General features: G+C 35.8%; 1 protein-coding gene and 1 pseudogene across 6 annotated transcripts in view; one reads left to right on the top strand and one right to left on the bottom strand.

Annotated features, from left to right (window-relative positions):
• Tasor (transcription activation suppressor) overlaps positions 1-27,891 on the bottom strand; it is a 49,431-nt gene that overhangs the window by 9,968 nt on the left and 11,572 nt on the right. For all 6 annotated transcript variants that reach the window (XR_015439180.1, XM_087181495.1, XM_087181492.1 and 3 more), the window contains exons 3-17: positions 26,496-26,588; positions 25,383-25,455; positions 24,910-25,001; positions 24,410-24,571; positions 23,660-23,784; positions 21,640-21,671; positions 20,718-20,823; positions 19,744-19,847; positions 19,562-19,665; positions 10,744-10,816; positions 10,420-10,491; positions 8,698-9,402; positions 4,559-4,962; positions 3,057-3,201; positions 1,767-1,826 (exon numbers count right to left, since the gene is read on the bottom strand). Coding sequence is in view for 5 of the 6 variants with exons in the window: in XM_087181495.1 (XP_087037621.1) it covers positions 1,767-1,826; positions 3,057-3,201; positions 4,559-4,962; positions 8,698-9,402; positions 10,420-10,491; positions 10,744-10,816; positions 19,562-19,665; positions 19,744-19,847; positions 20,718-20,823; positions 21,640-21,671; positions 23,660-23,784; positions 24,410-24,571; positions 24,910-25,001; positions 25,383-25,455; positions 26,496-26,588 (2,350 nt within the window). In the remaining variant the exon portion in view is untranslated. The remainder of the gene's footprint in view (positions 1-1,766; positions 1,827-3,056; positions 3,202-4,558; positions 4,963-8,697; positions 9,403-10,419; positions 10,492-10,743; positions 10,817-19,561; positions 19,666-19,743; positions 19,848-20,717; positions 20,824-21,639; positions 21,672-23,659; positions 23,785-24,409; positions 24,572-24,909; positions 25,002-25,382; positions 25,456-26,495; positions 26,589-27,891) is intronic.
• On the top strand, positions 15,758-16,263 carry LOC147826474 (large ribosomal subunit protein uL23 pseudogene; annotated as a pseudogene).

Raw genomic sequence — 27,891 nt, 5'->3', positions numbered from 1 at the left:
AAGTATCCTAAATCGATCTTAAGAAATGAGAAAATATATTTAACGTCAATTTACAATAATGTGTTTTAGGAAAAGAAAACAACTGATCTTTGCATAGGAGACCATTTCACACAAATTTACCTTTTAAGAAATTTCTAATTTTCCTTAAATCTTAGCCAACTGCTGCTATAATACAGGAAATAGTCCCTGTAAATCAGAAAATCTCATTAAAGAGTTCCAAGCCCACAGTTCTTTAGAGATACGGCAATTTCCTTAATTCAAGTTTACACTCAGGTGTACCGGCACGCTCTCTACACAAAATTCAGTTTCAATTTCCCCACACCCACACTTTTCTAAAGATTTAAACAGTCTCACTCAGCACTAATTAGCCTGTAACATTCTCTACCAATCCTGATGGTTACTGGAAACCACTCCATGTACTGACTTCAGTAAGGATACTTGTTAGTAAAGATCACAGGCCCACAGGTAGAAGTGAGAAGGGAAACAAAGTATCCATCTTGTAGAGAGATAAGAATTACAACTGTATAAAACTGATCAAACAAAATTCAAGCTTCTGTAAGATTTTTCAAGAACATTCAAGGTCCTCCTTAAAGCTACAATATTAAGACAGAGTTCAGTACACACGTAAAATATCTGGAAGGTTGACCCATTTGAGAGAAAACTAGTATCTTTTTTACTTCTTGAATTATGTACCATTTGAAACACCTGATTTAGTCAAATAAAAAATGAACCATGTCTTATAAAACAAATGGGTTGAAGACTACCCATAATTTTAAAACTTTTAAATCATTATTTTACTAAATACCTGCTCCTAAAATTTGTAGCTCAACATCAGAACAATAAATTTCTTCTTGAAGGACTATGGATAAAGAGAATTTTTGTTAAACTTTTTAAACTTAAATCCCTATGGAGAATTTTCCAAATGACAAAACCCCTAAATCAAATCCCTTTCAAAAATGTAAGTAAACAGCATTTAATTTTACTTTAAGTAAATCTCTCTATCTGGTTTTAGGGTCAACAACTTTATTATTTTAAAAAATCTTCAGTAAATGACCTAAAAGACACAGACATGTCAATTCCATAATAATGAGTATTATTATAGCACTGTGATATTTTGACTTACAAATGAAAGGGGAGTAGTGAGTTCTCTAAAGAGGACATCATTCAGATTATCTACTCTTTCAGTTACAAAATATGAATATCTCAAATAAGAGGAATGGAGATGCTATGGAGCCTTGTGAAGCACAAACAAGATACTTAATATTCCTTTTTTTTTTGGTACGGGGGATCGAACTCGGAACCTTATGCTTGCTAGGCAGGCAACAGAACCACTTAGCTAAATCCCTGGCCCTTATACTTACTATTCCTAATGAGAAAGAATTACTGATAGATGAACAATTAACCACTTACCAGTCCAATTATTTAAATACAGGATGACCAAAAACTGCATATTTTTAAATTAATTTTTATAAGACAACTGGAAATATAAAAGCAGTAATTTTAACATATTTGTTCAATAGTGAATCAACTGGTTGAAATGACACCTTACCCTACTGACACTTGGGATAGTCAGTACGTAAACAAATATGCTGCTCAAGTGACCCTCAGGTTAAACTAAGTGGTTAATGATTTATATATAAATATGGTATTGTCTAAACTTTCTATTTATTAATAAAACTTGAAGCAGTGCCCTACTGAAGGAACCAGAAATTCAAGCAGCAATTCTGAAAAAAGACACATTGGAAGGAAAGCAAAGCAAACCTCACCTGATGTTTGTTTTTCACTATGTTTCCCCAGCTGGTCTTCCGGGCTTCTTGTATCCCCACCTGAGGGAAAGCAATAGATTTGCAGACTCTTCAGAGAGCAGTGACACCTACTAAGCACTATTCAGACAACCCCAAATCTTAACAAATCTGAGTGTTCCTTCCTTTGCCTAAAATATTCCCAGTGGGTCTTCTAGAAATGGGAAGTTGCTTCCCATTCAGGTGATGATGGAATATCAACACCTACATCCCATGGCTTCGAATGGCTCTCAACACCAAGTATGAAGGTGTTTCAATGAGGAATGATTAAGATAATCACTATTAATTATTTCCCTATTCTACTTCTCTCGCATAAGCCAGTGTCTCCAGTTCAAAAAAACAGTACCAATTGCCACTCTGTCATCCCCTCTTGCCCTTTCTCATAAAGCCCAAGTAGAGAATAGGGCTGAAGCCCACAGAAACTCTGGTTTTTATAAATTCTCAAAATCCTTGGAAGCTTCATAGGTTCTAGATCACAAGCCAGCCTACTTTTTAACAAAAACTTGGGTTTTTTCTTAAAGTTTAAATAAATGACTAGGAATGGACAAGATGTCCCTTAGATACATTTCCAAAAATATTCAGTCAACAAAGATGAATAAGAACTTGGAAAATTAAGAGTATATGTGGATTTGCACAGAGAAGTTACAATACTGCAAAACGATAATCTTTCAACATTTGCCTAACCTTGCTCCATGGATCAAGAAGCTTTAGCATATATGCACTTCATCACTTTAGGCCATTATCTAAAATGATCCAATATGTTTTGTTTTGTTTGGGTTTTTTTGGTACTGGGGATCGAACTCGGGACCATGCACTTGCATGGCAGGAGTTGGAGCCACTGAGCTAAATCCCCGGCCCAATCCAGTATGTTTTAAGATAATTCAGTATTAATACATTCACAATGAGGCTATAATTTGTATGTCTCACTGGTGGGAGGTTTGAACCACTGGTGGTACAAGCACGACTGTCCCACTGGGCAGCTATTTTTTTGGTACCAGGGATCAAACTTGGAACCTTGAGCTTGCAAGGCAGGCAGCAGAACCACTGAGCTAAGTCCCTGGCCCTGGGCAGCTTTTTAATAATTTTATTAGTACAAATACTGTAAAAGTGTTTAGATTCATTTGTACCACTAGTGGTACAAGCAGCCCAATGGGAAGCACCTTCCCAAGAGTGGAATGTATAAGATGAAACCCTTCAGGAAACTGATCCATGAAAAAAAGGAAAAAACCTAAGACCTACTACATTTATTCTTACCTGTAATTGGAATCAGTTTCCAATGTATTTCAGTCTCTTCAACATTACTAGACTTAGACTGTTGCCTATGGAATCCATGTTCAATGGGAACAGTAGGACACAAACTGCAATCTTCAAAATTATTCACGTTAATTAAATTTGGATCCTAAAAATTAAAAGTACATATTCAGTAGTATTCTTTTTAGGAAATTTTAATGTCAAGAATAAGTATTTCTTTCAGAGTCAATTCCTAAGTTTCAATTTAAAAACCACAAATAAGTAATATCAACATGGTAAAGTGGTATAACTGTATCTCAAAATAAAAACAATTTTTCCTCTCAAAATATAATTTGAGGGGCCAGGGATTTAGCTCAGTGGCACTGCACCTGCCTGGCAAGCCCAATATCCTGAGTTTGGTACCAAAAAAGAAAATATATATATATTATGTATGTGTGTGTATACATATATATATATACACACACACACACATATACACATGTATGTGTGTGTATATATCTCTCTCTCTCATTTGATGTTTCCTTACAGCAGTGACTCAGACACTTCTGGTAAAGTACCAGACAGTAAATATTTTAGGCTTTGCAGATCATACACTCAACTCTGCCATTATAGTATAAAAAGTCACAGACATAGACACATTAACACCTAAATGAATGAGCATAAAACTTTAATTACAAATCAAGAAGTGGGCTCTCTGGCCCACAGCCATCAACCTAGTACATATATTGTGAAACACTAACAATAGTTTAGTATCTCAATGCCTACCTTACATACTTCCCATTTAAGCGTCTTATCATCATTTTTCCCCTAAGCATCCAAAAGAACTGGAGAAAGGCTGAGGGCACGCACAAACGACATTTAGTCAAAAGCAGAGAAGCATGAATTAGAAATAAGCCCACAGAAATACGGTGCCATCATGGTGGTGTTCTCAATGATGCAGCCACTTCTTGAAGGAGATTAAAGCACTTCTCAGCTATAAATCAATCCCCTAAAGCAATAACCATAAATAAACTGGATGCCTTAATAAGCAAGGCTGAGTTACTTCAGAGGCAATTCAATAGCTCATTTCACTTTCCTATTTACATGAGAAATATAAAGTACCTACCCTATTAGTTACCCTGGGACAGCAAGTTCAGTCATGGCCTCATCTTTAAGTTCTCTGTTAACTGACACTAGAAAGCAGCCAATGCTTTAAGGACTCAAGTTTATTATGAAACAATATGTAATTTAACTTCCAATATTCCATCTCTGATATTGTCCAGTTTTAGTTTTCTCATAATGAGTAAACTTTAGACTATACATAAACTGTACAAGCAGGAAAGAAAACTTTGGCATTTATATCTTTGTAACAAAGAAAACTTAGAAGCACCATCCTGGACAGACATCTTTACTCAGAAGTGTATTTTAGTTCTTCTTGAAAGGCAAAACCACTCTCTGAAGCATACTCATTTCCTCTTTGACACAGTGAAAAGCAAACAAAAGATAACCAAAAGATATATGCTTACTTCTTTCAAATGCAGTTTATGGTCAATGCCTACTTCACTGGATACAGCAACCGGATACTTTAAAGATGAAGTATTCACTTCTAACAATGGGCTCTGAACGCCCTTAAAATGTACATTTTCAATTTTTATACAAGTAGGCTGCTCATATCCTTTCTTATCTGAGACAGAGTTCAACTTATACTCATGATTCTGCCTTAGCTCTTCATAGGCATCATCAGTGTTCAATCCTAAGGCTTTGTTGACTGTGTCTGTCAGGGATGCATCAGAATGGCGAGCATTGGCTAGCGTTTCTGACAGCCAATTAAACAGCCTATGAATGTCACCACTGCCAGAGTTACAGGTATCCTGCTGCTGCCGTCTCAAGTCAGCATCATGCCCAACTAAGCCAACAGGCTGTGGAGACTCTGAGAAAAAAGAAAGAAAATTCATCTCTTGAACTTAAGTTCAAAAGTCAGCATACATATTTTTAAAATCCTCCATTCCTCTAATATTTTATCCTTAAAGCACTGGCTAACCCTCGTAAATCTTAAGCTTTATCTTGAATGACTAAACTACTTAAAATTCATAACGAAGCTAGGATATTAAAGATACCAAAGAAATCTCCACCAAACTTTTATCAAGAAAAAAATGCTATGTGAACATGTTAAGACACGGTGCCAGGCAGGTATAAATTTGGACAATCTGCACAATATATTAAACTTTCACAGGAGCAGACATCCAGAAAATCATGTTTTCAGCTAGATGTGGTGGCACACACCTGTAATCTCAGCTACTGAAGAAGCTGAGGAAGGATTGTGAGTTTAAGGCCAACCTGGGCAATTTAGTGAGACCCTGAATAAAAAAAGGAAAGGGAAAGTCACGTGTCTTGATGCTAGAGTGGATATTATGACTTCTAATTTAGGAAGGTTATAATGAATCACAGTAAGAATAAAAGAAACAGTAGACTATGTACTAATTCTAATTATCTGTAATATTATATAATTATGATTCTAATAATAGGAAATTACAGACCAGGCAAAACTAATCTAGACAAAAACCAGAGCAGCAGGAGGCGTGGGTGAGCTTCACTACAAAGTGAATTTTAAAAGGTAATGAAAATGTTCTAAATATTGGAATGGTGGCTACACAAATGTAAAACTCATTAGACTGTGTGCTTAGGGCTGGGGATTTAGCTTAGGGGTTCCGCTGCTTGCCTTGTAAGCGCAAGGTCCCAAGAGTTCTATCCCTGGTACCAAAAGAAAAAAAATTATAGGTTGTGTGCTTAAAGTGGGTACAATGTATACATATTATACCTCAAAAAACAGAGAAGGGGTTTTCAGAGGTTACCACATAAAATGAGTGGGTTCACCACCAAATCAAAAGCAGGATATTTTAAGTTATAATGCACCCTGGGGCTGGGGATTTAGCTCAGTGGTTCTGGTGCCTGCCTCGCAAGCACAAGGTCCTGAGTTTGATCCCCAGTACCAAAAAAAAAAAAAAGAAGATATAATGCACCCTTCAAATCTCTACTTTCAAAAGCAAAAAACATGCAAAATACCTAAAAAGAAGCAAGAAATACCTAGAAATCTTACCTACACACTCTTCCTTGGCCCCATTTTCCTTTTAGAATATTCTAATTATCAAAGTTTTCCTACCATCCGTCCATCCATCCATCCATCCAGAGATAGAGTCTCACTATGTAGTTCATGTTGCCCTTGAACTCACTATGTAGTCTAGGCTAGCCTCCAACTCAGAAGCAATCTTCCTGCCTCAGCCTTCAGAGTGCTGGGCTTACAGGTGTACACTATGCCCAGCTCCTACCATTTAAATTATTGACAAAACTTGACTGTTATTCCACACATACAGAATCAACCAATTACCAGCCACAAACTATTAAGCGGCTATTTTGCACTCAGTGCTCAGAAATACAGCAGAGTTTAAAACAGTGCTTTGGAGTCAATAAGAACTGAGTTAAAACATAGATTTTGCCACTACATAACTTTAGATAATGTCATTTACCACCAGAGATGGTTTTCTTATCAGCAAAATGAGGATAATAATGCCTACTACTTGCCAGGTGTGGTGGTGCATGCCTGTAATCCCAACACTTGGGAGGCTGAGGCAGGACGATTGCCACAAGTTTGAGGTCTGCCTTGGCTACAGCTATGTAGTGAGCTCAAGGCCAGCCTTAATTACATAGCAAGACTGTCAAAAAACCAAAGGAAGGGGCCAGGGATTTAGCTCAGTGGTTCCGGCATTTGCCTTGCAAGTATAAGGTCCTGAGTTCGATCCCTGGTAACAAAAACAAAGGAAGAAAGGAAGGAAGAAAAGGAGGGAGGGAGGGAGGGAGGGAGGGAGGGAGGGGGAGGAAGGGAGAGAAAGAGAGAGGGGCAGGGATGTAGCTCAGTGGTGCCGCACCTGTCTGGAAAGTGCAAGGTCCTGAGTTCGATTCCAAGGGGAGAGGGGAGAGAAAAAAGAGAAAACCCTGCTACTCAAGAACTGGAAAAGTCCATGTAAATAAAGCACCCAGAACACAGCATTTAAAACTGGTCAAGACACAGGTCAACTGTTTAAGACAGACAGCAGGTATCAGAAGTATCAACAGGTGCAGCACAGATCACATGTCCAACCTAAGCTGACGGAGATGGAGACTATCAATGAACAGAACAACAAGAGAGCTGAGGAAGGTTCTTTGACCTGCAAACATACAAAAACTAAAAGGAGTGCAAGATGCTTCAGGAAAAGAGAAAAGGAAGTAAAAGACTGACCAGGACACGTTCTAGGGAGATGAATCTTAACTACAGTACATGAAAGAATGGGAAAAACAGCTGGATATGGCCTGTCTGCAACAGAACGCCACATACGGAAGATGAGATTCATCACAAGTTAATAAAGCAATACTGGACGTGATACTGGAATGAATCAAAGAAATCAATAAGTCAGGAAAGCCGCCAAGGAAATGAGAACACGGACAAGGAAAATAACATTGGAGAAAAAAAAAAGAAATACAAGGAAAAAACCCTCAAAGTTACTGCAGACAATAGCTCTGTCAAAAACATAACTTATTTGATTTAAATTAAGCTTAAATAACAACACATGGCTAGCAACTAACACACTGAATTAATACAAGAATAAAACAGATAAAGTCAAGACTCAAATGTAGATTGCTGGGAGCATAAAAACGTATTAAGGACATTGATCTGCCCAACCTGGTCAGAGAATAAATTTGAAAAAAGAAAGCCAGGCGTGGTGGTGCATGCCTGTAATCCCAGCACTCAGGAGACTGAGGCAGGAGGAGTGCCATGAGTTCCAGCCCAGCATGGGCTCCATAGTGAGCTCAAGGCTAACCTAGACTGCTTAGCAAAACCTTGTCTCAAAAAAAAAAAGACAAGAAAATTGCTCGGTAAGAAATGGAGGCATACTCAGACCTGTCATAATTAAAACCAACAGAACAAAATGTGAAATATCATTATCAAAGGTTCCTGAATGCTAAAACAATGTATTTTATGCTAACGGACTAAAAATGTGAATATCTTAAAAACTTAAATGATAAAAGTATTTTAACTTACTTGAAATATTTAAACACACACACTTAAGAGTCTCTGTTTTTGTCTTTTCTATCAACCAAAACAGAAAGCAAAGCAAAAAAGAAAAAATAGATGACATTCTTGGATTCCTAGGGTTGAAAATTATATGTATTCATCTAAGAAACTGTAATGCTCAAAAGGTTCCTTTCATTAAGTAATATCCTAAAAGAACCCAGTATTGTTATATTTCTCTAATTATGAAATTATAGGAATCTAAAAGGATAGGAGCTCTGATGAGAAGGAAAATCGTGAAGTATACTTTATTAGCATAACTCAAACTATTCAGAGATCTGACATACTAGGGAAAAATGTGTTCTGTACAGGACCAGACAGTAAGTACTTTAGACTTTGTAGGCCACAGACACAGTCTCTGCCCCAACTCTGCCATTATAGTGTGACAGCAGCTATGTACACATAAATGAACGGGCATGGCTGTATTCTAATATGACTTTCTTTACAAAAAGAGGGACAATTTGGATTTGGCGCACAGGCTTTAATTTGCACACCACTGTACTATATGAAAGAACTAATTCCTACATTTTGGGATGTTATTATAAAAGAAATCTATTTTACCTTCATACAGATGGTAATTTTCAGATAAATTACTAGTTTTCGCAACTTTTCTCTTATTTTCAGGTAGGTTCTCAAGCTTCCTCTTCAAGACAGTTTTGCTTCTCATATCTTCTGTGTCTGGGTCTCCGCCAACATTTTTTTTCCTACACTGAATTAAATTAATCAATTCCTTGACTCTGTCCTTATCATAATCCAAAGAATGACATGACTTTTGCTTTCCAGGTGAAGTAGTTTCACGCCTTGAGTTGTTTCTTTTTCCAAATTTCATTTTCGTACCATTCATTTCTTCTTCTTGACCCTCATAATCTGAAAGTGGACTGAACTGTTGAAGTTTTTTATTTTCTTCAAATAGTTCTTTTAGTTTACAAATAGGTAACTGATACATTTCAGGTCGAAAAATATAGGTATGCAAACAATCATCAATATGGGACTTATGTTTTGGTGCTGAGTATAAGAACTTCTTATCATCTAATCGTGAATCATATGAAAACATAAATTCCCGTTTACCTGAACCAAAACCTCGCTTAAAAAATTCACTTACATACTTTTCAACAACAGAATGAAAATTTATAGTGTTTATACTTTTGAATTCTTTTCGACAATGAATCAAAGCAAACTGTAAGAATTGAGCTATTCTTAATATATCTGGTACACTCTCATGCTCATGCCTCTCCTGTGGTGCTGGATTGGTCGAAAGTTTTTGTGCTGTAAATAAACAAAAATAACAATCAAGAAACCCATCAAATACAGATATACATACTTCTAAAAATGTGTAACATTTACATATTAGTATTGAACTAAATTAGCTGTACCCTAATACATACACAAGTACATAGTTATAGCATTTCCAGAAGCCGAAAACAGGCCAAATTAAAAATTAAAACAAATGAGGTAGGGCCAGGGATTTAGTTCAGTGGTTTCACCACTTGCTGCGCAAGAGCAAGGACCAGAGTTTGATCCCCGGTGCCAAACAAACAAACAAACAAGGTAGCAGAATATATTTGTAAAAGAAAAAACACCCAATGATGATCTTAATTTTGTACTGCCCCTAGGCAATGCAAGTATCAGTAAGCAAAATGAAAGAAAAAATAAAGACATCAAGACAAAATTCCCCAAGCAAGACACTCCTGCAAATGATAACAATGTCATTTCTTTCTCTCATAAGTAACAACTTTAACTTCATATACACTCTCTTCCCATAAGCAGATACACAGGCACAAAGTAGCCACAACTGAGAAATATAAACTCATCAGTGGAAACAGAAATGTACTCTTAGTCCAGCAGTAAACTCATCAGTGGAAACTTATATAATATTAAAGTTTATTCTTACAAAGCAAGAATAGCAAATTTTTTCTAATGAATAACAAAAATTCTCATTAATTCTGAATGACCTATAATTTAATCTAGCGCATGATAAACTCAGTAAAATATGAATGAAAAATTCACTAAGGAAAAATAACTACATAAAACCCTCAAAAGCTAGCTGCAGTACTGTAACAATTACATCAAAATTTATTAGGAAAGAGCAATGATAAAGCCAAAATAATTTTTCTGAGATAAATACCAAGTCATATATGTGTTTTAAATTGTTAATACCTCTGATTATCCCCAGTATTTCCCAAAACATGATATAGGAAAGACAAAATGTTTAGTTAAGTTACCTGAAATTTTTCAATAGCACGTAGGTATAAGTAATTAGATTTAGATATTTAAAGAACTTACAAGTAATTATGCCTCTAGGTTCTTGAAATAGAAACAAAGCATGCAGGATTCGAGACTTGACAGTCTGATGTTCTAAAAAACAGAAGCCAAATTCATTAGCATTGTGTTTTTGTTTTGTTTTGTTGGCAGAGACAAGGTATCACTATGTAATTCAGTCTGGCCTTGAACTCACTAGGTAGCCCAGGCAGCCTCAAACTTGTGATCCTCCTGCCTCAGCCTACCAAATGCTAGGATTACAGGCATGTGCCATCATACCCAGCAGCAATGTGTTTTGACTGAAAGATTTTTTAAACTGTTAAAAAGTAAAGAGAGAAGATCACCTACCATATGGAGAAACCATCTGATACGGCGAGAAAAGAAAAAGGAATCCTCTGTCTCCCAATGGTTTAACAAGAGCCTGCATTTTGGAAAAGGAGAGAAAATGTATCTGCTTTATTATTACTTACTATAAGTCAGATACATAGCACTTTCTTCTAATTATAAAGAAAAAAGTTCTTATTCATCTTTTTAGACAAAATATTGCTTCTCAATTCATTTAAAATTATTTAATCCTAAGCACCACCCCTCCCCAGAACAACAAAAAAATCTCTGAAGTCTTTCTACTAACTCTGCTGATTAACAGAATTCCAATCAAATTTGTTTTCATAATACAACTGGAGAATGTTACTAAAATAATCCCCATAATTAACTCTGAGGCCAATTTGTTAATTTTCCCCTGAAGCAAAAAATACAAGTACCAAACTAAAGATTTCATATTTTCATCACCAATATAAAAGATGTTATTAAACTGCCAATACAGTACTGCATGTCAGGTTAATCTAAAATGAAAAATATTGCCAAAAGCTTATGCCACACATATTTAATGTTTTATAATTTGCCCTGCCAGAGATAATTTGAAAGATAAGTAACACAAGGTCCTGGATGACAAATTTATAATGAATACAGAGAGTAACACATGAAAATAACAATAATTATGCAAGACAGAAAAGTTTCCCAAGAGATTTATAAAGGAAAAGGAATGGAAAATACAGTTTGTTTATAGTAGAAAAGGATGGTCTAGAAAGGTTTACTGAGTAAATTGAAGGTAGATTTTTGAAGAACAGGTAGGTCTTATACACTGCCAAGAGCCTGAGACTGTGGGAAGTACATTTTAAGAGAGCCAACATTATGCGCAAAGGCGAGTTATAACACAGCTATACAGACAGTCTGAAGGCATTATAGTACTTATGATTAGCAAAGTGAGAAAAGATCAATTACTGAGACAAGACTAAGACAAATATCAGGAAGCCAGATCAGGAATCAAGACTGTAAAATAAACAAGAACACCAAGTTAGCCAGGAATGTCCTTGAGAATATACTCTTTTGTGATGCACTGACAATCCTTAAAACAATAACTAAGAGCTGAGTATAGTGGCACATACCTGTAATCCCAGTTATTTGGGAGGCTGAGACAGAATCCCAAGTTCAAAGCCAACTTTGGGCAACTTAGTGAGACCCTGTCTCCAAAACAAAAAGGCTAGAGATGTAGCTCAGTGCAAAGGCACTGGGTTTAATCCTTAGTATTGCCACACACACACACAAAAAGATTCATAGTATTTTTTTAATAGACAGGTGAGCAAATGAGGAATTCAGCATGGTAGTCCAACATAAAAGGGATAGTTGAGTTCTGAAAGAAAACTTGTTCTACCTAAATTCCTATTGAACAATGCCAGTAAGCAAAGTCTGCGTGAAAACTAGTAATTTAAAGGACAAAAGTGACCATGCTACTCACTCACATTTAATAAAACATTGTTTGAACACACAAAAGTAAAGTGGTATCATATTTGGTGATTTCAAGAGTCCCAGTAGACCAAGTTCCCAAGAGACAACTTCTCCCTTTTCCATTCAACCAGTGCCAAACTCTGAAGATGCCAAGTGATGCTCAAGCAGTTCATTCTGGCAGCACCCTTACAGGAGTGATGGTGGAACTAGGCTGGTGGGATGGACCAAATACAGCCCGGGAGTCACTGATTGACCAGAAGGTCTCTGGGGACCATTCTCAAAGGCTGGGGAATCCTTCCCCTTTTTTCATACCTGTCATCATTCTAGATCAGTAACCAGATGCTTATGTCATTAAAGGAGTTTAAGTGAGGGTACACTTTAAGATTTATAAAAGTTATATCTTTGCAGTGTTGGTCTTGTCTCCTGGAAATCTCCAAGCCAAACTGCAACGCATTGCTAAGTGACATGTACTATTAGTCCTTCAAGATGCTTAAAGTGAGCCTTATCTTTATCATTAATCTTATAGCCATGATACCTCTCTTGAGAGTATGTGCTGCAAGTGGACAATGTACCTAATTTTTTAAAAGATATACTTTAATCCAAAATGTCTAAATATTATATCCCTTTTAGCATTCTGCCCAACTCCAAGGTGTCAGAACAGGATGTTGGGGAAACAAAACATTTTCATGTTCTGTGCTGAGGAAAACCAGCTACATATGTTTAACCTCTCACCCATTCCAAATAAGAGTACTCAGACTTTATAAATTCCACTGGCCTAGGGGCCTAAAGGCTCATACTTTAAGGAACTCTGATGTACCCAGAAACCCATGAAGTACAGATGATCTACACCCAGAAACAACTGTAAAGTAGACAGAAGCCGTAGCAGTTGTATCTGCAGCTGGAGTCCAAAGAAACATCTTCACTCCTAAAGGAAAGGAAAAGCCCAAGAGCTCTATGTTCTTGATGCTTCTATTTATCATACCTTAACTGTTTTGTTCCCTGTCAGAAAACAGTATTAATCCAAGCTGTCAATTTTTCTTACTTTATTCTACTTTGTTGACTTATCGATAACATTAGACACTATGGAACCAAAAAATGTTATTTAAAAAGCACATAAAGAGCTTACATCACCTAACTTAGAAGGAAATAGACTATTATGTGAGATTCAGTAGAAAACATAAATTCAAACATCTAAAGGCTTCAACTTCAAATTATCAAATGCAAAATATCAAATAATTCACTAGAAATATTTATAGAAATAAAATAACTGGCAGAATTGAAAACATGTTCACACGAAAGACTGTGCATAAATGTACCTCACTGATTTTTTTTTTGGTACTGGGGATCGAACTCAGGAACTTGTGTTTGTGAGGCAGGCGTGGTGTCACTGAGCTAAATTCCTGGCCCATTCACTCATTTTTTTAGATCTATTCCAATTATTTTCAGTTTTTATTCGTACATGTTTGCAGAACATAATGATTACATTCCTCTTGAGGACTGGCACATGTACATAAACACATCTTAATTCTTTCTTCATTCTCTTCCCCTCTTTATCTGCCCCTCCCTCCATTTCTTAATCCCCTTCTGAAAAGGTTTCCCTATTTCTTACCTTTCATTTTGCACTTCATTTATATAGGATTTCTCATATAAGAGAAAGCACACAATATCTAAGCTTGTGTGTAGTAATGTTTTTGATAGTCAGAAAGTATAGCTGGGCGTGGTGGAGCATGCCTATAATCCCAGCACTCAGGAGGCTGAGGCAGGAGGATTGCCGTGAGTTAGAGGACAGTCTGAACAGCACAGCAAGACCCTGTCTCAAAATAATAATAATAATAATGTCAAAAAGTGAAAATAACTAATAGACAAACAAAATGTGGCATTATCTATATACCATAACAAACTAATGTTCACCCATAAAAAGGAATGAAGTACTGATACACATTACAACATGGATGAACCTTGAAAGTACAATACTTGTTAAAAGAAGTCAGGCACAAAAGGCCTGGTTCTATTTATATAAAATGTCTAGAATACACAAATCCATAGAGCAAGTAATGGTTGCCAGGGACTTGGGGAAGGAAAGAATGCAGTGTGAATGGTAAAGGGCTACAAGAGTTTTTTTCTGGGATAATGAAAATTTTCTAGAATTAGTGGTGATGGTTACACAACACTGTCAATCTACTAAAAACTACTGAATTGTACGCTTTAAAAAAGGCTAAAATGTTGAATTTTATATTGTGTGAATTTCATTTCAATAAAAAAATGGCAAGGAGGGTGGGGATTTACCTCAGTGGTTTCGTCGCCTGCTGCACAAGCGCAAGGACCCGAGTTCGATCCCTGGTACCCCTCTCCCAAAAACGGCAAGGAATACCAAAGTATGTCTAACTCCTAGAACAGTACCTGGTAAATAATAGATACTCAATAAATGTCTGAAAGAATTAATAAGAACCTGTTAAAAAATGACCAGGCAGATCCAGAAAGAATCAAATACCTGGGTGTGGTGACACATGCCTGTAATGCCAGCACTGGAGGCTGAGGCAAGAGGATCATCCAAAAGTTCAAGGCCAGCCTAGGCTATGTAGTGAATTGAAGACCAGCCTGAATTAGAGTGGAACTGTCTCAACAAAACAAAGCAAAACAAAACGAATCATACATAACTTTCAGGAAAAAAAAAAAAATCTCTATGAGGGGCCAGGGATTTAGCTCACTGGTGCCGTGCCTGCCTCGCAAGCACAAGGTCCTGAGTTTGATCCCCAGTACCGGAAAAAAAAAAAAAAAATTCTTAATGAAATTAGAAACTCATGGGCCAGGGATTTAGCTCAGTGGTTCCGCTGCCTACCTCCCAAATGAGAAACTCAATAAATAAATGAAATGGCAAATCAGACACAGCTAAAGATATAATTTTTATATTAGAAGGTAGTTATGATGAAATTTAAACTGCAAGACAGAAGAACAAGTAGATAGAAAACAAAAGAGAGGTCAACAGACATAAAGAACACAATGAAAAGGTTATGACATGGATCTTTACAGTCCTAAAAGGTGTAATCAGAGATAACAGCTAACAATTTTTCCAGAAATGAAAATATAAACTCATAGATATGGAAAAATATACATCAAGCTAGCAAATATGAAATCTATACCTAAATAATGTAACTACAAATCAAAGACCAAAAACAAAGAGCCACTAGGAAAAAACAACCTACAACAAATACTCACTTAGACCCAGAGCTGACGTCTTAAAAAAAATAGAAGCCAAATATAGGAAAAATATACGTGTCATCCCAGAATTGTCTACCCAGCATCCAATAATTAAAGAATATACATTCTCCTCAAATATGAGCATGTACAAAAACTGACCATACAGATCTCTTAAAGCAAGTCTCAACAATTTCCAAATAATTCCACCTGTTCAATTACCATTCAATTAAATCATAAATTTTAAAAAAGGCAAAGTGGGGGCCAGGGATTTAGCTCAGTGGTTTCGCTGCCTGATGCGCAAGTGCAAGGACCTAAGTTCGATCCCCGGTACCAAAAAAAGAAACGAAATCAGTATCTTAAAATCATTCATAAACAGAAGATGGTACCGAAGGCGAAGAAGGAAGTTCCTGCCCCTCCCCCCAAAGGGGAAACCAAAGCAAAAGCTTTGAAAGCCAAGAAAGCAGTGCTAAAAGGCATCCACAGCCACAAAGAGAAGAAAATCCGCACGTCACCCACCTTCCGCCGTCCCAAGACACTGGGGCTCCAGCAGCAGCCGAAATACCCTCAGAAAAGCGCCCCCAGGAGAAACAAGCTTGACCACTATGCCATCATCAAGTCCCCCTGACCACAGAGTCAGCCATGAAGAAGATAGAGGACAACACACTCATATTCATTGTGGACGTCAAGGCCAACAAGCACCAGATCAAACAAGCTGTGAAGAAGCTCTGTAACACTGATATGGCCAAGGTCAATACCCTAATCAGGCCTGATGGAGAGAAGAAGGCGTATGTTTGACTGGCTCCTGATTATGATGCTTTGGATGTTGCCAACAAAACTGGGATCACCTAAACTGAGTCCAGCTGGCTAATTATAAATACACACTATTTTCACCATAAAAAAAAAAAATCATTCATAAATAAAAGATAGTTTTGCAGAAAAGTGCTACTCAACAAACAATAAATTATATTAATCTTATATATTGTCTATCTTCCCTCTCTGTGAGTTCTGTATCTGTGGTTTCAGCCAACTGTGGATGAAAAATGAGGAAAAAAATTCCAGGAGTTCTAAAAAGCAAAATTTGAATTTGCCACTCACCAAACAGTACGCTGAATCCATGTGAAGTGCTATGTAGGCATACCCTGCTCTAGCTTCCCACCATCACAGATGGTCAGTCTCTCTCTCCAGCTCTCAATCTGAGCACCGTTCACCTCATGTTTGCATACTATGTAGTTAGCCCTACAATGAATGTGTTTATACTGAACATGTATACTTTATCATTACTCCCTAAATAGTATAGTATAGCAACTATTTACAGAGGATTTCTGTTGTACTGGGTATTTTAAATAATCTAGAGATGATTTAAAGTACTGTATATGGGAGGATGTGTATAGGTAATATTCACATATTACACCTTTTTATATGAGGGACTTGAGCACTCATGAATTTTGGTAGCTGTAGGGGATCCTAGAACCACCCCCATGAATATCAAAGGATGATTGTAACATCCATCCACCTCTTACAAAAAGAATACTACGTAACTTACTCTGGAAAACTAGTATAATCTTCACACAAAAATTAAGATAAGTACTGCCATTCAGACTAGAATTGCGCTAATGACGTTCCTGGTTCTCAGGTCTTCAGAATAAGACCTACATCAACTCCCCTAGATCTCCAGCTTGCTAACTACACATTGGGGAAATGTCAGCCTCCATTATCATATCAACTAATTCTTTATAATAAATCTCTTTTATACACACATGCACATTCTTCATTCTATTGGGTTTTCTTGGTACTGGGGATGGAACTCAGGACTTGAGCTTGCAAGGCAGGCATGGCACCACTGAGCTAAATGCCTGGCCCTCTATTGGTTTTTTCTTTAGAGAACCCTAAAATATACATATATACAAATATATACATTTGCTAAAATTCAAAATCCCTTCATGTATAAAAAGCAAAGTCTAGAGTAGATTTAAGACCTACTGCAAATTTCCTACTTAAAAAATGATGAAATGTCTGTCAGAAGTGTTCTTTGTAAAAATCACGCTTGATCTTAGCCAAAAGGCTGAGATGTGATTTTTTTTTTTTTTTGAACCGGGGATCGAACTTGAGACCTTGCGCTTGCGAGGCAGGCGCCGGAACCACTGAGCTAAATCCCTGGCCCTGTTCTTTGTAAAATCAAGAAGACAACAATGACTAAAAAAATCACTACTTTTATCAAACATCAGACTAAAGGAACCTTGAATCCACAGTAACACTAAGGAAAAAAAAAAGCATAAAACTAGTGCCTGTAGTAGTCCCAGTTACTTGGGAAGCTGAGGCTGGAGGATCCCTTGAGCATAGGATGGGAGACCAGCCTGGGAAACACAGTAAGATCTTGTTACAAAAACAAAACAAAACAAAACAAAAACAATATTCCTCCCAGATAATGAAATCTGTATATAAATGCCAAGAACATATAAAAACTATCAAATATCACACTGATCTGACATAAACTTGATATATATAAGTATCAATTATACTTCCACATATACAACAAACCAAAAAATGCACTGAAACGTGGCTGGAAATGTAACTCTATTGTAAAGCATATACTTAGTATGCTTAACATCCAGGATTCAATCCCCAATATGCCAGCCCCTGCAAAAACATTATCACATTCACACAAATAAAACCAACATTAAAAGACCAATACCTTTTCTGTACAACAGTAATGAACTGAAACAAATTAGAAAAACATCTCCATTCACAACAGCTTCAAAAAAAATGAAATTAAAGTACCTAGGAATCAACCCAACCAAGGAGGTAAAAAAGCTCTAAAGTGAAAATTACAGAACACTGAAGAAATTGAAGAAGACACTAGTATATGGAAAGACCTCCCAATGTACATGGATTGTCAGAATAAATATTCTATAGATTCAATGCAATAACCATCAAAATGCCAATGACATTCTTCGTAGAACTAGGAAAAAAAATCCTAAAACTCATAAGGAAACACAAAAGACCCAGAATAGCCAAAGCAATCCTAAGCAAAAAGAACCAGGCTAGAAGCATCACAGTACCGGATTTCAAATTATACTATAAAGCCATACTAATAAAAACAGCATGGTACTGGCATAAAAACTGACCCACAGGCCAATGGAACAGAACATAGGACACAGAAATAAACCTACGCAGCTAGAACTGATTTTGACAGAGGAGCAAAAAACATATACTGGAGAAAAGACAGTCTCTTTTTAACAAATGGTGCTGGGAAAACTGGATATCCATCTGTGGATGACTAAAACTTGGTGCCTATCTCTCATCCTGTACAAAAATCAATTTCAAAATGGACCAAAGAACTATGTGTAAGACCTGAGACTTTGGAACCACTAGAATAAAACATAGCGGGAACACTTGAAGCCATAGGCATAGGCAGACTTCCTAAGTAGGACTCCAATAGCACAGGAAATAACAGCAAAAACTGAGAAGTAGGCTATATCAAAGTTTCCACACAGCAAGAGAAACAACAGAGGACAGAAGAGACAGCGTATAAAATGGAAGAAAATCTCTGCCTGCTACTCTGTTGACAACTCAGTGAGACATTGTCTCAAAGAATAAAAGGCCAGGGGATTTAGCTCAGTGGTTCCTCTGCCTGCATTGAAAGTGTAAGGACTTGAGTTTGATCCCGGTACCAAAAAGAAAAAAAAAAGAATAAAGGGGCTGGGGATTTAGCTCAGTGATGCCATCACCTGCCTCTCAAGCGCAAGGTCCTGAGTTTGATCCCTGGTACCAAAAAAAAAAGAATAAAAAGGACTGGAAGCACTCCAGTGCAAAATCCCTGGGGGATTCAATCTCCAGTACCAAAAAAAAAAAAAGAAACTCAAAAAATATTTGACTATCACTTTCATTATTACAAAGTATAATAAAGATACTTCATGAGAAAGACTATAGAAGAGTGAGGGTGAACCTTTTAGAGGCTTCAATGATGAACGACAGTCTGCAGCATATGTGCCATAGGCTTAACACCACTGATACAGAAGGTCTAATGGCATGGCCAGAAAACCAGCCATACTAAAATACTGTTAACTAAATAGCAACAGAAAGACTTTCTAGTACTTTCAGAGACAAAAAATAAACTGAAATATTAATATAATCACTAATATGTTTTCAAAGAATAAGAAGTACTTCAAAACCTTTCACTCACAAGCTTTTCTTTATCTAGTTTTTGCAGTAAACTCTCCATGTTACTTCCAATTCTTGTTTTTTCTACAACTTCATAAAGGCTGCAATACATTCCATTCTTCAAAACTGACATAAAAAGAAACACACAGTAAATATCCAAACAGTCTGCTTCTCATATATTTTAGTAAAATTAAATTACTTTACCTTCATTTGGACCCACGTATGTTCCCTTGTAAAACAGTGATGGAGGAATTTTCTGTTTCAGATGATCAATACTCACAACCGTTTCAATATCTAACTTTTCAGGACTGGAGAAAAAAACCAAACAAGCACATTTGCCTTGCCTATATTTTTAACTCTAACAGTATTATCACACTCTCACACACACACACACAATGCTTATGGGAAAACAGAAGGATGTATTCATTAATATCTCACTTTATTCTAAAGAGGTCTTGGTATGGAAAACTCCAGATGCCCTAACATAAATAGGCTGCAATATTACCAAACTTGCACCAACAGCCAAAAGCTAATCTTACATGCCAATTTTAGTAATAACAAAGGATTAAATATTGTCATTTTATTAAAAATAATTCAAGTACAAACTGTTAATTTTCAGATCTTTATGAAGGCCCATGTTTAATGTGGTGGTAGCAAAAGATCGTGCTAGATCATTCTATTCCAACATATGTTTGCATAGTAGAGAAAACACCCTGTGTATTTTAACTTAACTTATCACATTAAGGCTTTTCCCACAAAGAACTTGTAACTTTTAAGTCTATGATATTCAAGTTACCAAATGAAAAATATATCAAATTAGGATAAGACTTTTAAAGATTATTTTTTGATTGAAAATCACTAACAAAAATTTTATGCCACAAATGTGTGCAACTGGCCCATCTTCAAATCAAGACAAAGAAGTAGAGGGGGTTCCTTTTATCAATTAAGTTTCTAAAGTTATTAAATCAATCTTCTTAAAAATAAACATTTATATTTAAATTCTTCTGGAACAAAGCAAAATGTAAATATAAAAAAAGGAAAAAAGTGGGCCAGGGATTTAGCTCAGTGGCACAGCACCTGCCTTGCAAGCACAAGGTCCTGAATTGGATCCCCAGTACCGAAAAGGAAAAAAGTTGAACTAATAATAATCGATTGCTATTTTCTTATAACATACTTACAGCTTGATAGGCAAAAAAGCACGAGTAGCTGACCTCAGAGAAATGTAACACAGAAGCTTTCCTTTATTTAAAAGTTGTCCTTTCCACAAGGTGTAGTTAAACTTTTCTAAATAAAAAGAATTAGTAACATTGTTGTCACTTGACAGCCCAGAGAAATAAATGCACATCACTAGAAATAAGAGGGAAAATATCTAGAAACATAAAAGTGATATCCCATCTACAGAAAAGTTTAAATACTAGGATTTTAGTTTCAAGTATCTTTTCTCCTAAAAAAAATTCAGTTTCAACAAATAACACATTTTTCTGTCTAAATGTCATCAGAAAGCTAAGAAAGAACAATACAATCACTGCCTTTTTGCTCCCAAGAGACTATGTTAAATCTGATAGTGCATGAATGCCCACAATGTCTATTATCTTCTATTCATTCACTTTTCATTATGAAGAAACCTAACAATAATGTCAAAGTTGCTTTTAATCTTTACCTCTTCTAAATGCTAAACCTCTGAAGAATTTTATACTTTTCAAAGGCTGAGTTGTAGCTAGGCATGGTGGTACATGCCTGTAATTCCAGGGGCTGAGGCAGGAGGATTATCACAATTTCAAGGCCAGGTTAGGATACCTAGTGAGTTCAAGGCCAGCCTGAACTACATAGCAAGACCTGTCTCCAAAAAAAAAATAAAAAAGGGCTGAGTTGTGAGATCTATCATTTATTTAAAAGTTACCCTTTACTCTATCTTCAGAAGTAGGAGCTTCTTAAATTTAGGAAAACTTATGCTTGGATGACCAAGTATTAATGCCACATAACCTAGCCTCATCTGCTTTTTCATACTTTTCAGATTTTCATTCATTATAAAAATAAAACAAAGCACTTATTTTTTTATTGTATTCTATTTAGAAAACTAAAGAAATACAAGCATCTTACCTATATGTCTATCTGCATTAAAGCTGTTAGATCTACAAATTTTTAAAAAGGAAAGAAAAAAATTACTGATTGGTAAAAACACGAAAGTTAACATTTAGAACCCTTGATACAAGTGCCTTTTTGCAGTGCTAAGGACTGAACCCATGGCCTCATGCATGCTAGGAAAGCAATCTACCACTGAGCTACATACCCAGCCTATAAATGCTATTCGTAATGGTATACTGCATAAAAGAATGAAATCCTTCCTCCAAGTAGAAGAACAAATGAACTTCTCATTACAGAATTTAATAAATCCAAGTGAACTTAAAGAAAAAGTAGTATTTATTTTGCTATTACCACATCTGCCCAAAGTAAAGCAAGGTTTTATTCCCACCAAAATATATCCATTAACAGAGAATAGTTCATTAAAGTTTCTTTCAATTATTTTATCTTAGTGGTAAGATTAGAAAAAAAGGTTCAATGTATATTCACTGGGCATTCAAAAATATTTACTAATAAGATCCTATTATTTACCAGGCATAATTCTAGGTTAAAAGATTATAGGAATAAACAAGACAAAGTCCATGTTGAATTTCAAAGAACTTACAATCTAATGAGGAAGACAGATGATAACCAAAAATGTATAAAGCTTACCAGGTGATGATGGTTTTAAGTGCTATGAAGAAAAAGACACATGGTATAGAGGTTAAAAAAAAATCAGGAAAGGCCTCACTGAGGTCACCTTTAGGGAGAGAACTGCAGTGTAGGAAAAACCTATACAGATAAAGCAACTGGGGAAAAAAGAAGGGACAGCAAATGCAAAGTCCCCAGACAATAGCATTCATGGAACATTCAAGGTGCAGAATCATGTTTAATCAAAGCTTATTTGATGTAATACAGAAATGAGAATCAAAGAGGAGTCAAAGACAATTAACAGTCATTATTCCTAGGGGCATGACCTCTTAATAAGTGCTAGATGTCTCTTAAAGATCACGTATAAAAAAATGCTATAGTTACTAAATCATGGAAATCATAAACATAGGGCAATTTTTTAGAAAGGATAAAAACACAACTGTCTAATATTATGTGGATTGGTACTTGTGCCTGCCAATGGTTTCCAGGGCTTATTCACTGACATGAAAAAGTGCTGTATTTCAAATAACTTAAATGGATGACAGGATAATTCGACTTAGAAAACTGATAAAGAGGTCTACATGAAATAAATTCATAAATGTTTCTGTGGCTTTTAAAACAGCAGTATTTCAGTCAGGCACATGCCTGTTATCTCAGGAAGCTGAGGAAGGAGGATCACAAGTTTAAGGCTAGCCTTGGCAGCAACATAGTGAGATCTTGTCTCAAAACTTTAAAATAATTTTTTAAAAGGAGTGGGGATATAGCTCAGTGGGAGAGGGCCTGGGTTCAATGCCCCCTACAGAAAAATTTTTTTCTAAATTAATAGATATCACAAATAATTTTAAACATGCACTGCAACTCAAAATGAAAATAAACAGAAATTTAACTACCTACTTACATCTCTGTAAATTTACTTAATCCATTTGGTTAAAACATTTTCTAGAATCACCACATGGAAGAAATGGATAACTACTTTGTATCAGTGATACCCAATACTGGTTGATAATTAAAATCACATGGAAGCTTTAAAAAAACTACCAATGCATAGGCTCCCTAATAAGTATCAGATTTAACTGGTTTGGGGAGGGGCTGGGGCATCATTTACAAAAGCTCCCCAATTTTAGGAAAGTTAATATCCAAAATTTCACTTTTAAAACCTGAAATTAACTCAACTACACAAACCTTCAATGCCAAAAGAAACCAGATGAAGTTTATGGAAATTTTAGTTTGTGTTTCCCCACAGCCAAATGATCTGTCTTTCACAATGACCTTTTAAAAATGCTCATGAACATTCAAACTTTCAATTAATTTTAAGAAAAGTTTTTAAGTTGGGAGGGACAAGTCCCTCTAACCCAGTAAGTAGTGCAGCATCTTACTCTGGATGATGTCTAAAACTCTGAAGTCTTACCTTGATGAAGAAACAAACTTGGGAGTTTGTATATCATCTCTGTAAGTAAAAGACACAACTGCATATGGACAAACATGTCTTGGTCTTCGCCTTAGTTCATCAAAGCCATACTCATAAAAATAATACTAAAAATAAGAAAATGCAAAATTAAGTAGGCAAGTAGTACAGAGTGAAACTTTGTATTTATCTGACTTTTAAGAATCAAAACCATTTAAACACTTCTGACAGAAAATTTCTTCAAGCTCCATCTTGTCGGTTTAACTGAAAAAAATTGTAGTTTACATTTACTTTGTGTTATGTAATATTCTACTTCTATTTGTATCAGATCCCAAGGTACTACTACTACTAAGTAGTATTCCAAAAGTATTTCTTCTGAGGAGTTGGCCACTGGGAATGTAAAACAAATTTCCCAATAAAAACATTACAAATGGAGCCTAAGATCCTAGGTCAGCCCCAAAAAGTTAACTTGATTGAAAAAAATAAAGTATTATGGTCATAATTTTAACCAAACCTAATTACCATTTTGCTTATTACTTGAAAACTGCAAATAAATCAAAAAAGCAAGGTGGACAAGAATAAAAACATAGATGTCAAGGTAGCTGAATAAGCCTCATTCAGAGACACTGGAATCTATCAGTGATGTGTAGAAACCAGAGACTGACATAGTAGCAGAGTGAAATGAAACAGTCTGAAGGATTCAGTAAAAAACAGATATGAGGTCATAACATTAAATAGGATCCAGGCACATACCTGAGTAAGCTCATAGGCTCTGTAAGCCAAGAGTGATGTAATTCTACCTGCATTCTTCGACACGTGACATTCATGCTTTGGTGTGGGGTCCAAAGCACTTTTATTTAACATGGATTCCAAGCTTTTCACACCCATGGGGTCATATATACTCTTTATTTTACCCTAAAATAAAGAAAAACCTTGCAAATGTTCACCTAAACATGGTTAATATAAATAATTAGAAGTTCTACTCACAACATTATTCACTAAGTTAAATTATATTACCAACAATATTACCCTCTTTATTCTTTTCTTTGGAAGGGAAAACAAACTCTTAAGTATAATTAACTTAATCAAAGATGACAAATAAATCACTCTCAAAAGTATCTTCACACACTAGCAAGTATGGACTTCAACACTAACAAGTATGGATTTTAATTTAATCAAACTCCTAAATACTTCAAATTAAAATCCAAACAGAATGTGGTCTTTCATAAGTGAAATGTAAAACCTGAAATTACCTTCATTATTTTAAAAATCACAACATCGCCCACTGCCCCAGCTTCCAAAGGATTAGCTTGTAATAGGTCAGCATATTTAGAAAGATAGATACCTAATAAAGACAGAAAAATTAAAAGAATTTAAGTAGGACATGTATACAAAAAAATACAAATATTCAATAAAAGAAGGTATATAAGGACAGTAGAGGCAGTTGATGTTTTAATCAAAGTAAAATAGAGAAAAAGCATCACATTTTTCAAAATCATTTAGACTATAATAAGATATTAAAAAGTAAACTTTGATCAATTAGAAGCATGCAAACTCAAACAAAAGATAAAATTGGTTTTACATTTCAGAACCTGAGACTAGTCTCCTTTTCTGGATACACAATAAAGCATATACAAATTTAATTTCAAGGACTACAGCAAGATTAATTAGATGTATTTTAATAGCAATTTAATAGTAAATATAAATAAAAAAGAAAATAAATTACCCATGGAAGGACTGCCGAGAATTGTTATTTTGGACTGGCCCACCTGCAATCCTTTTTCACATATGTTTTGAACCTAAAAAACGAAACACTTCATCTTGCAATCACAGTAATATTAAAAATGTAAAAAAGTAATTTATAAGCTTGTTTTAAATAAAATCTAAACTTCTAAGCTATATACATTCTACATTACAGAAATTTCCAGCATATACATGTATATATATATCAATTTATCCCTAAATATCAATGTGAAACTGACACTTTCAAATCACATCTGGAATCTATATTTACACTAGGTATGAGATATCAAATTCTTGCCTCTCACAAACATAACCATCCTCTTTTAGAATTAAAACCAGCAAAAAACAAAGAAGTAGCAGCTCCACCTAAACATCTTTAATTAAAAGAGAAAAAAATGGTTCCAAGAACATATAATCAACAAGATAACCTTTTTTTTTTTTTTTTTTTTTTGGTACCGGGGATCGAACTTGTGTCCTTGTGCTTGTGCAGCAGGCAGCCAAACCACTAAGCTAAATCCCTGGCCCAACAAGATAATCTTTTTAACAAAGGGAAGTACATTATCAAGCACTTTCCAAGGGAAGAAAACAAGAATGGTAGGGGAAAAGTGAAAGTATATCTAAAAAAAAAATTACAAAACAATTAATACTTCTACCCTTTAAAAATCACTTTCTCTACTTATATCAAGAAAAATGTAGCCAGTGCAGTGGCACCTACAGACACAATCTCAGCTACTTTGGAGCCTGAGTGAGGCAGATTTCAAGTTCAAGGCCAGCCTGGGCAAGTTAGGGAACCCTAGCTCAAAAAAAAAAAAAAAAAAAAAAGACCTGTAGGTGTACTGTGCTGGTGTAACGATGCATCCCTGTAACCCTAGCAGTTAAGGGGCGGAGGCAAAAGGATCACAAGGGCAGCCTGCGTAATGTACCAAGACACTGTCTCAAAATAAAATTAAAGAAAAAAAGCGTTGGGGATGTAGCAGAGTGTTACATTGCTCATCTGATGTGAAGGCCCTGAGTTTCACCCCTAATACCACAAAAACGAAAAAGAAAAAAAAAGTTTCAATGGAAACATCCTCCAATTTTTGTAGAGTCAACTCACCTGATACCGATCAACCATGAGAAATGCATAGGATTCTGAAAGTTCCTTATCTAAACGACCATCAGACTTCAGTTCCCTTCGCTTTTCTGTAAACTAAATGAAATTGAATATATAACACTCCTTAGCATATAACTGTGGGGTTTTTAAAAATTCATTAAGTTCATATACATTTTAGGTCTACATTATGATCACATTCATCACTGTAAATTTGTACCTGTACATGATATATCTTGGTTCTTATTTTTTCCCCTTCCCTCCCTTCAACCCCTCTACAACCGTCCCTATTTACAAAAGCTTTGTTTTCATTTTTTCCTTCTTTTCTCATTTTTTTTCCTTCCTTCCTTTCCCCTGTCCCCTCTCCCTAGTTCTCCTTCCCCTTTGAACATTTTCTTCCTGTTTCACAACATTTATTATACATTTTGGTTCTCGTTTACACTTTCAGTTTCTCACACCAGAAAAACAATTCGGTGTTCACATGTGTCCTATTTATTTCACTTTATGGTCTCAAAGTGCATCCATTTAGCTATAAATGTCTCTAGTTTATCTTTGTTTACGGCTGAGCAGTACTCCATTTTACATATATTAAAAAAAGCGTATCTTCTTTATCTAATCACCAGTTGATGGGCATTTGAGCTGTTACCAAGATTTAGCTACTACAAACTGTGCTGCTGTAAACATGGGTGTACATGTATCACTGTGGTATGATGCTTTTAATTCTTTTTGGAAGATACCAAAAAGAGGAACAGCCGGGTCAAATGGAGACCTCTAGTTTTAATTTTCTGAGGAATCTCCAAATGATTCATTTGGAACCAAAAGAGACCTAGAATAGCAGAGGCAATCCTAGGCAACAAAGGCAAAGCAGGGGATATCATAATCCCCAACTTGAAACTCCACTACAGGGCTACTGTGATAAAACAGCATCACAATGGCAAAGAAACAGACCCAAGGGTCAGTGGAATAGATTAGAAAAAGTGAAAAAACTCCGAACACTCTCAGCTACCTCATCTTTGACAAAGGAGCCAAATACCCTCAAATGGAGGAAAGATAGTCTCTTTAATAAATGGTACTGGAAAAACTGGGCTTCAACTTGCCAAAGATTAAAACTAGACCCCTATCTTTCACCATGCACTAAACTAAAATTAAAATGGATCAAAGATCTAAGTATTAAAACAGAAACGCTAAACCTGCTGGAAGATAGATTAGGTAAAACTCTTGAAGACACTGAGGTAGGAAAAGACTTTATGAACAAAACTTCAGTCAATGGGAACTACCACAAAGAATCAACAACTGGGGGCCAGGGATTGAGCTTAGTGGTGCCACCCCCTGCCTTGGGGTTCAATCCCCAGTACCAAAAAAAAAGGAATCAACAACTAGGATCTCATCCTATTAAAAAGCT

Source organism: Heterocephalus glaber, unplaced genomic scaffold, assembly GCF_053883595.1.
Source record: "Heterocephalus glaber isolate CG9 unplaced genomic scaffold, H.glaber_assembly_v1.0 deba00001472, whole genome shotgun sequence".
NCBI lineage: Eukaryota > Metazoa > Chordata > Mammalia > Rodentia > Bathyergidae > Heterocephalus > Heterocephalus glaber.
Note: the sequence above shows the minus strand (reverse complement) of the source record. Positions and strands in the feature narration are given on the sequence as shown.